Source organism: Dromaius novaehollandiae, chromosome 4 (assembly GCF_036370855.1).
Source record: "Dromaius novaehollandiae isolate bDroNov1 chromosome 4, bDroNov1.hap1, whole genome shotgun sequence".
Classification (NCBI taxonomy): Eukaryota; Metazoa; Chordata; class Aves; order Casuariiformes; family Dromaiidae; genus Dromaius; species Dromaius novaehollandiae.
In genome coordinates, this window is record NC_088101.1 from 77,875,989 (window position 1) to 77,886,670 (window position 10,682).

The 10,682-nt window shown below is 39.6% G+C and overlaps 1 protein-coding gene across 3 annotated transcripts in view; it reads right to left on the minus strand.

The window, feature by feature from the left end:
• Positions 1 to 10,522, minus strand: part of GRK4 (G protein-coupled receptor kinase 4) — a 43,401-nt gene extending 32,879 nt beyond the window's left edge. For 2 of the 3 annotated variants that reach the window (XR_003261146.2, XM_026112697.2), the window contains exon 1: positions 10,207 to 10,522. Coding sequence is in view for 1 of the 3 variants with exons in the window: in XM_026112697.2 (XP_025968482.1) it covers positions 10,207 to 10,258 (52 nt within the window). In the remaining 2 variants the exon portion in view is untranslated. Of the gene's footprint in view, positions 1 to 329; positions 375 to 10,206 lie in introns of all 3 variants that reach the window. The other variant, XM_064511498.1, reaches the window with a different exon arrangement.
• Positions 10,523 to 10,682: the final 160 nt, after the last annotated feature.

Genomic DNA, 10,682 nt, shown 5'->3' on the forward strand with positions numbered 1-10,682 from the left:
CCCACTGATAAATGAGTGGGCATTACACAAATATATACCATTTATTCTGGACTGCAGGAGGCATTACATAATATCAGACAGAATTTAACTGTTGTAGCATCTAGATCTCTCAACTGCTTGAGATTTCACAGCAGTAGCATTAAACTTATTAAAAGAAACTACTACAGTATTTTCCTCATTGTTTCCTCTCAAAAATATATTTGTGCTCCATTTTCTGTGTTAAAATTAGAATTTCAGCACATTTACTTAGACCTGAAGAAGCCAGTTCTCTTAGCAGAGGACATGCATACTTATCAGAAAAGAAGAGAGAGATACAGGACTGCACCCACCTTTTTTTAACTGCAAAACATTTCAGTGGAAGAGTAATTTTTGTACTGCAAAATATTTTAAAAATGATTTTACTACATGATATGGCCAGATGTGTTTCCACATGATAAAACAGTAGCAAAAGTGCACAGATACTTTCTAACTGTAGCCCAGTACTACATTACCGCTAACCACAATGGGAGAGAAAGGAAGGGAGTTACCCTAAGTAACCTGAATAGAAACTAAGCAGCAAGCTTTACTCTCAAGTCTTTCAGAATTAAACTGTTGGGGGAAAACAACTAACGGTGTCAGAATAATAAAACATATATATTATCTCTTCACTGAAACATACAGTTTCTTTAAGAGTACCACCACTGCAGTCAGAGCACTTCCAGCTGAGCGTACCTTAGCTTATATGAAAATTTGCATGATCTTTTCTAACAGGAACATTGACATCTTACTGTGCTGCTGCAAAAAACACTCTCAACTCTAGTATGACTGGAAAAGTAAACAAGTAAGGAATACAAAACCTTAAAACGCTGGCTTGCAGATTCTTTGCACTAACACCTATTCTCTGAAAAAGTCCTACTGCACTCTTACTTCCTAATGCTGCTTGACAAGTCATTCACCCTCCAAAATATTTTAGAATACAGATACTTTAAACTTACTTCCTCCCTTATGTAGTCTCAAAATTAATCATGAAGTCATAATATTACCGGCATCATTAAAACCAGCTCCTCCTAGTTTAACAAAATGTTTTGATGCTCCAGCTAAAAATAACAAAAAAAGTTGAACGTATCCTCACTCTGTGCAGTTTGATTTTTCAGAGATGCATTTCCAGCAGAACTGAACACAAGGGGGGGTGGGGGAAGTCAGGGAACACTTTACATACATAACCTGGAAACATATTTTTAAGCAGAAAAGGACTGGATATAGATTGTTACATGATTAAGAAAAACACTGGACAGAAGCCTCCACTCCTGCCCCCCAAAACGTACAACTGAAAAATCATGCTAAGCTGCAAGGACCACAGACAGTAAGTTTCGTTGTTAGAATCTGCTCATAAAAGACTCATTTCTGCATGACACAGTACAATGAATATCGACCAAAAATGATAAAAAGAAGTGATATGAATCTGGGTTAGGTTTTTTTTTCCTTTTTGGAAGAAATAAAACTGAGCTGTGACATAGGCTCTATGTCATCTTCTGAAGCACAAAGAAGGAAATACCAAGAAGAGGATCACTGGTGCTTTCTACTTTAACTCCAGTTCAAGAAAGCTTGCTGTATTTTCCCCAAGTATTTCACAAGTTATTTACTACATCACCCTTATAAACTTAATTTTGCAAAAGAGACATTTCACATGCCATAACACAGTTGAATTCACCATCTTACAGAAATTCAGTAAAGGCCACATAATTATTAGTGATACACAAGAATCAAGTGCTTTATGAGTCTCAATAAACCACCATACTTTCTCTTTTCTCCAGATTGACTGTTCTTAGACTTATGGTGAAAACACAGAAAAAGCCCATTTATCCCAGTAATATAAAGAGAATGCATGACCACTTCATTTACAGATAAATTTGCTGTTTCTGGTAAAAGTTACTGAGGAGGACAATTTGTTTCTCAAATTATTCCCTAATTGCAAAATCCTTTTCCATTTCTGAGGTAGCTCAAAACAAGTAACAAATCAAATTATAACAACTGTGGTTTGTAAGAGTGTCTTCATATTGATTTCAGAGCTTCTGCTCTGGATCTCATTGTAAAACACTTCAGATAAAATTCTTCCAGAGAGACCAATAGCTCGCTTTCCAACACAGCGGCAACAAAGCCATTAGCTTAGTCTGCTTTATGGTTGCCCTATGTGTTTCAGATTAATTACCACTTTTGCCTCTTTCAGACATAATTAGCTAGAAGAAGGTCCAATTTGAAGCGACTCATCTTTTATAAGAAGGGTGGATGCAGCAATACACCATTATGATGAGGGAACACTGCAATTACGTTTTCGAGTACATATGAGAACGTTACCTTCTTCTCTTACCCAAATTATGCCTTAGAGGCATTTACCTTGACATGTTTTTTCTTAAAAATTCAGTTAGATCATTGCATTGGAGTATGGTATGCAAAAATTTAAATACTTCAATTTTTCTTTTTTTTTTTTTTAAGCTTAAGAGCAGTGTTGGAAACCTTATATAAGACAAGAAACAGATTTAGACAGGTAAGAATATATTTCAAAGCATCATGTGGACTTCCTACAACCATGGTCATCCTCCTTAAAAGCAGTATTTGTAACATACTTTCATATCACTGAGGACAGTGTTCATTGAACATTATTACTCAGTCTTCCTTGAGATAGTAGAGATAGAAAAATTGGATTCTGTCCTGCCCAATGAAAGTCATTTCATTGAAAGTATCTTGCTCTCTTTTGCTAACGAAAGTACACGGACTGTATGTGCTAAGATTCAATGGATATAAACTGCCACTGAAATTCAGGCACTGAGGTGCTCGGGGACCTCCATGCTTCAGCTTTCCTGCCTGTAAACCGCAAGTAATACAGCATCCCTCTTTATGCTTGAGAAGCACACAGCTACATAGCACTAGGAGTGCACAATTGCTACACCATTCTTGCAAAACTGATTCCACAAACCAGATTGTCAGATACCAGCTGAGAAATTAACACTAGACCCCACCCAGATGAGCTCTGAAAGCACTCAACCTCATCAAGACCTACAGCATGCCTTTAATTGTATATAAGAAGTTCAGTGAAAAATGTAAAAGAATTGACACAGAAGCACTCCATCATCTGCAAGAGATCCGCAAGAATAATCCAAGCACATACACTGTCTTGTAACACATCTGTCCTTGTACATCTGAGAAAGTTGCAAGTGAGCTTCCTATAGAATTTTAAATGCACATGAATTAAAATCTCCTCCTCCTACTCACAGCCACGCTTCCCCCCAAACCATTCATGATAAGGATTAAAACCTGCTGAACTATGGCTTTATGCTACAAAGATATTTGTAAACACTCTCCACTGAGTAACAAACTTTCACGGTCTGCCTTTACTGTGCAAGATGTACCTTCAAGACACAACATGCTACAGAATTAATACCTCAAGTCCTCAAAACAGAAAGGCAACAACAATGCAGTGCTAACTTCAGGCTAAAAGACAAGTTCACACATAACATCACTTCAGGAAGGCTGTCTTGCTTCCAATCCCAGACATAGCCTATACGGTGCTGCTTTCGGGGTCTTTGCACTCTTCTCCACTGCACAGGTCAGATGCATTTTTTTGACACCTCAGTTCCTTGAAAAGCATGCATAATCACAGCTTAGCAATTAGGTTTAACAAAGTGGCATCTCTTTTTAAGTATTACATAGAACAACCTTTTTGCAGAAGTTTGATACACATAGCTGGCTGGCTCTCAGCAAATCTACCAGAATCACCTAGCTGAAAATTCAGGTTTCAGTGTGAGCTAGGCACCTAACTCTTCAGCATTATAAAGGCCAAGACACTTCTGAACACAAACAGAAACAAAAAATGCAAGTAGTTCAGTAAATAAACCGATAAAACTAGGATAGCTGTAGAGTTTTATGACATTTTTAAGATAATATTCCTTACACTCGAGTGCCTAAAGTGAGACTTAAGCAGAGCAATGCTCAAGTACTCTTCGCTCATCTGACTGTTGCAGCAGTGATACTGTAAGCAGTATTAAACACTCCACATATTTATGTGCACATTTGGGCAGCTTGTTTATATGCACAACCATTTAGTCCTTCCACAGCTATAACCACTTGAACAACTGGTTCTTCACATCAGCTCTATACACCGTTCAAGTAATCATTTGCACATTTCAGAATGCTAGTGCATACTTGCTGCAGCTTCTGTGTTTCTTCAGAAGTCAGGCATGAAAATCTTGTTTCGACTCAAGTAAATGTAACTAATCTTAATCAGAATTTATTATTGAAGTCTTGCAGTCAAACAATAAAATGTGTATGCTTTTTATTTTGATATGGCCTTAATCACAACTTAATGAACATGGTTTACTAGAACGAAACAGCAAGAAAACTCCAATTTTACAGCTAATTCTTTGATGAGTAAGGGTTGTTTTATCATGATGGTATGCACTGATCTCAGGACTAGAGCAGCTAGAAAAGAAGTAAAGTTCCTTTAAAAAGACTGTGAAACCTCTAGTTACAATTGCCACATTTGAGGTAATCAAAGTGATAGCGTGTATCAATAACTAGACCTCTCAGGCTGTGTTTATTTAGTAAATGTAATTATTTAGATTCCAACATGCCTGCATGCATTCTCATTACAGTTTGTTAAATAAAGGACAAAAAGCAGACATAGTGCATAATTCTGTACAAACACAGGAAGACACGTTTCCTGCCACAATGAGTTTACATTAATTTAAAACACAATGCAATAAGAGAGTGCAATAGAACATAGGCAAATAAGGGAAGAATAGACAAAAATAACCGCAATTGCAAGAACTCATGGCACTCATACACAATAAAATTCATATTTGCTGCTGATGAGAGGACTTTGAAGACTATAAGTCTGGTTATGAGTGTGCCTTGATGTCACACTTGTCCAGAAATACACCAGAAACAATTAAAGATTTCAGTTTAATTCGATAGTTAAACTGCAGTATTCTGAGCAATCCTCTCAGAATTTTCTTTTGAGTTACAAATACGTATAGAATATCTGCCTGTTATCACCACCAATACTATTTTGAATTATTACCTTATGTTGAAAGTAAAAGTAGGATTTATTTCTCTTGAAGAATTATTCTGGTTGTTTTTAAACACAGACAGATCAAACATACAATTTGGGTGGTCTGGTTATTTTCTGGGAGAAGTGCTAAACCAACCCAGTTTCAGTTCTCAAACAAGCACCTTCATATACAAGCAGTGGCATTTCAGGACTGGCTTAAAGCAGACTAGGATAACACACTTGTTACTGAAAGCTTGCCCCTAACTCCATCCTTCGGTTGCACCTAACAACAATCAAATCAACAGGGGCTTGCGGATCCATCTGAAAACTAATTTTGAAAAAAAAAAACACACACAAAAAAAACAAAACAAACAAAAAACTCCAAAATACTCTAAGTTGTTTCCAGTTGGATCCATGAATCAATCTTATCCATTACGCAGCTATGGGCTACAGTCAACACAAGCGAGAGCTTGAAGGAACCCCCAGCTTTTGACAGAGCCTTGATCTTAATTCAGCTTAAGTCAATTCTGATATACATATTATATTCCTACCAGTAGACCCAATTCTCATTTACAAATTGCTCATGCCAGAGCAATATAAATAAATTTTAAAGTGGATACAAAAGGACCAGGTATGTTTAAAACGAACTCTTGGCATAGCTCCTCAACAAGGGTAAATGGTCACTGACTTCAAAGGAACTACAGATCTATCCTTTGGAAGTATTTTTGGAGCCTATTACTTTAGGCAATGTAAAAATAATAAAAAAAAGGCTTTTAAACAATTTAAAATATACAATGATGAATCTCTTTCCTTCAAAACATCACAGACTATGTGTGGGATGCTGAAATGAATTTGAGGATTACATATACTCAAAGGATTTATTGGGAGCAATTGAAATTACTACAAAAAATAGAAAACTACCAATATAGAGAAAAGTGTATATAAAATAAAATAAAAACATATTTCTCTGAACTTTTAGATATCTTTCAGAATATCCTAGCTTATATTTGTCATTTGTTCCCATTTATAGGACAAATCCTTCAATTTCTTTCAAGAAATACTAATTTCAAAGATATTTCTGCTAGGGAAAGATGTGTTAATTCCTCTGCTTTTATACAAAACCAGAAGTTATAGCGCTATACATTATTCTTTAACATATAAAAAGCCCTTTACATGAAAATCTGAGTAAAGAGATAATGAAATTGCAAATTTATATCATCTGTCTCACAGTTCAGCTCATACAACACTATAACTTAGCACTTTTACAGCTTTTCTATCTCAGTTGCCACACCAACGTGCTCATAACAAGATCAACCCCCAGTTTGCTTTATATATAATCTCCTGTTTTTCTACTCAGCTATTCATGCTGTTCCAGCATAGGGTTCAGGTTAGGAAGTGCTCTCTTTTTTTTAAGTAAAGGCATCAATCAATAAAACCTTCTATTAGCTATTCTTTCTCACATACAGATTTCCCTTAAAGAGATATGTATGCACAAGAGGAAGAGCACTAGACTAGTACAGAAAGCCACATATGCCAGCAAACTAGGAATGAGGATCCCAGAATACTTTGCACAACAACTTTCACCTGGAGCAAATCCTCCCCAGGGGACAGGTTAGCAAGGTTATATCTCAGCATGAGCAGGTCAACTAGAAAAAGTGGAGGAGGAAAGAAAAACTCCCACAAAGTTCCTAATTCCTCTATCTTTGATCCATAAAGCATAACAGGGTATTTTCTGTCACCACAATATTTTATAATAGTAGGTACGTATAAGAGTCACATAGTATGAGCCATCACGAACACCCACACACGTAAGAGCTGGCATCTGATTATTTACAAAGTCACATTAAAAGATGATAAGTAATGCTCATAGTTTTCCTTCTTCACACAAACAATGCCGTAGTTGCTACGGAGATATTACAAGTCATGATTGGAAAGAGACAGGCTTCTATTAAAAAAGCCTAATCTATGGAAAGGCTTGAAAAAATCCTCTTGGAGAATAGCAGCATAAAACAAAATTGAAAGTTTCAAGGCTGTGGGAGGCAAGAGTTTGAATTGGCCTGAAAAATCAAATTAGAAAACTCTTATAAACCAGCATTATCATCATGCAAACTGAATTAGAAGATTCAAGTCAGATTATACATAGATCTGTAGCTGCATTTTTCAAAGTAAGGACCAAAAGCACTATAGAAGCATGATTTGCAAAGGAGGAATTTTTGAGTTTACATCATGCTGCCAAAGCTATTACCCGTTGGCTAAAGTACTTGCACGGGAAATAGGGTTTGGAACCCTCATTGAAAGAGGGCTTCAGGTCTCTAATGAAATGAGTTAATGACAAGATTATCAGATCACAGGTAGACAGTAGAACCACTTTTTAGTCGCATTCCATAGCAGGAGAAAGAAATACCAAGAAAAGCTACATTTTGTCTAAGCACACTAGTTAGATTAAACTTACTTTCTAGATATCAAATCAGATTTATACAGTAGATATGCACCTAGCAGCTCAAGCTACGCTAATTCTGCATACCTACAAATGCAGAACCCAAATGGTATTCACATCCAAAAGTAATACAATCAACAGAAGAGGGTGCCTAAAATTAGAGGAAACTGCTAGGTACAGGTTTGGTCTAATAAATTAAATTTTAGGTCTGTTGTATATGCTCAAGTTCCATTTGTTTCAATCTGCTCCCATGTACCAGGAATTTCTCAGTTCTAATTACGCCTCTGCCGTACACTTTCTCCAGATGAGGGCAAGTACGCCACATCTTTAATTTAGTTTCTATGTTTGTAAAATGAAGATAACCTATCTCTAAAGTTAAAAGAGTTAGTGTTGATAAGATGCTTTCAAGAATATGATTTCTTTTTCTACTCTCACCTCCATCATGAAGGAATCTCAGGTTAGACTGACATCCATGTAAACCATAATTAAGATTACATTAATTTGTCTTTCAACACACCTCTGAAAACTATAAAATAAGAGCACAGTAGTTTCTGTTTTATTACTTTCACTTATAACACTTAAATATTTATACAAGTAAATACCTTCTCTTATCCAGTCTTCAACACACAGAGAAGTTAGAAAAGGTATTACTGATTTGGCTTGAGTTTATATGGGGGGGGGTGTCACTGAACTAAGCTCTTTGATATTAGTTTAAGATTTCATCTTTTTCATAAGAAACTGTAGTTCTGCACTATTTCAGTCTCTCCCACCTCTCCATGCTCTGTCCAGTGAGATAAGAGAAAGGTGAGAAGGAAAAAGACACTTGAAAGACTGTTTTTCTGTTCCAGTTTTGAGGTCCTTTTAACCAATAGCACATTTTAGGAAAATAACTACATCCTAAATAGTATCTGTGCAAATTCCATTCTCTTAGAGCCTACTAGACACGTAAGAATAGAGGTGGGACAACGATTTTACAAAAAGGCCCTGACAGAAGGAGTGAACCAGACATTCCCAGACCAGCCAGAGTACGCAACAGACAGAAAATGCTTCCGTTTCAGGGAGCATTTTGAAAAATGTGATATACTGAATACCCCAAGTACAGGGACTCAGACATCCTCAAATGTTAAAAGACCTCTACCAGTTGACCAATGGAGTTTCAAAGCCAGAAATCACTTTTTTTTGTGTAAGCTCAAAAAAGAGCCCAGGCCAACAAAAGGTCCAAAGGAGTAACAGCTTATTGCCATGACTTCTATAAACTTCCCATCAGGTAGAACTGATCATACTGACATCAGTTGCTGTCAGACTTTCATTTAGTTCATTAAAGTATCTTGTTTGGTCAGTCCTACCACTGTGATTTATTTTAAATATACTGAAACCTTAACTAAAGGGGCAAGCTGACATTAAGCAGCCACTTAAAAGCCTTTCCAGATTACCACTGCACTCTTTGCGGTGAGGATTTGGGCATAGTAAAGCTTTGAGCCAGACTCCACTTTCCCTTCATTTCTCAAATCACTTCAATGCAAACTCCAAATCCAGGCTGTACCACCACAGACATGTACTGCCAGTGAAACCAGCCAAAACTTGTCCTCTAGTTTAAGGTGGTCTTTTTAGCTAAGGTTGGGAAACGGCCCAAAACTGCGATCACTTTAAACCTCACTTCAAAGTCAAAAAGCTGATTTTCCTCTCTTGCTGCTTGAGGCAAATTTAACTGGATACACAAATGGCGTAAGTGCCAAACCCATTTAGAGTTGGAGGAACTTGCAAAACATACACGGGCAGATTCTGTTGTTCTTACTCACTTTAAATAGCTCCAACTAAACTATTGGGACTTCTCAACACAATTAAGAAAAGCGGGATCCAATCCAAAAAGAGAAAATACGCACATTTTGTAGTTGAAAACCAGAATCTACACTGGGTACAGTGGTAATCTGGGGAGGCTTTCGAGTAATCATTTAATGGACAGTTATATAAGTCAAAAAGCAGGAATACGGTCTTATTTCAGAACTTGTTTTAAATAGTGACCGTGCTTCAGATTAAACTTCAGATCTATTCAAAAATGTTTGTTAATCGGGGGAGGAACCTCCAACTCAAGATGTTGGTGAATCAGTCAATATTAACCTAATGGAAAAGAGCACACTTAATACTAGATTAACGCAAAACACTCAATTGCAAAACGCTGGTGGTGTTCACCAGCTTTTTTTTTTTTTTTTTTTTTTTTTTTGAAACACAGGCAGAAATTTTGGCAAGATATTGTGCAAGTTTCTTTCAGAGAAGATTTAGGTCCCTTCTTGCTGCCATCACGCAGCCTCTCTTAGTTACATATAGACCTAGATATATGTGTATTAAAAAAAGAAGTCTGAGAACTAAAGATGAATGATCTTAAAACATCCGGAAAAAGGAAAAAAACAACATCTTTTGAATCAAGAGCCTGAAGGGAGGAGGAGGAAGGGGCTTTCCTCAGAGGCCACCGGCCGGCGACAGCAGCTTCGCGCCGCGGCAGGAGCGGGGCAGGTGCCGCGGGCAGAGCCGCCGGCCGCCCCGCCGGAGCGGGGAAGCCGCCGCGGCGCCGCCGGACCCTCTGCCCTGCCGCCGGACCCTCCCCCCCTCCGCCACTTCCTCTCCCCCTCCTCACCGCCCCTTCGCCCCTCACCTCGGGGCCGATCCTCCCCCCCGACCCGCGCCCGTCCCCGCCCGCCGCCCCCCTCACCGCCCGCCGCCCCCCTCACCGCCCGCCGCCTCTCACCCTCCCGGGCTTTCAGCAGCACCGTGTTGGCCACGATGTTCTCGATCTCCATGGCGGGGGGCTCCTTCCCCGCAGGGCAGCCGGCGCCGAGGCCGCCCCGGGGCTGCTCCCGCTGCCTCCCTGGCCCCCTCCTCGGGCCCCGCCACCGCTCATCCGGCCCCGCAGGACCTCAGCGCCGCGCTCGCCTCTTCCCCATCACCCGCTGCTCGCCCCGGCACCGGCCTCCCCCTCCCCGAGGGCGGAGGCAAGCAGCAGGCAGCGACCGCCCGCCCCGGCCATGGCTCGACCGCCCTCCTCCGCCCACCGCAGCCGGCTCCGCCTCTGCGCGCCTGTCCCGCCCCTAGCGCACCTCCCTTCGGGACTACAACTCCCAGCAGGCCCCGCGCCATGGTGACGCCCCCAGCGGGCGGCCGCATGGGGAGCGCGCCGCGCTCTGCGCGCTGGGATATGTAGTGCTTTGAACCTTTCCCGGCTTC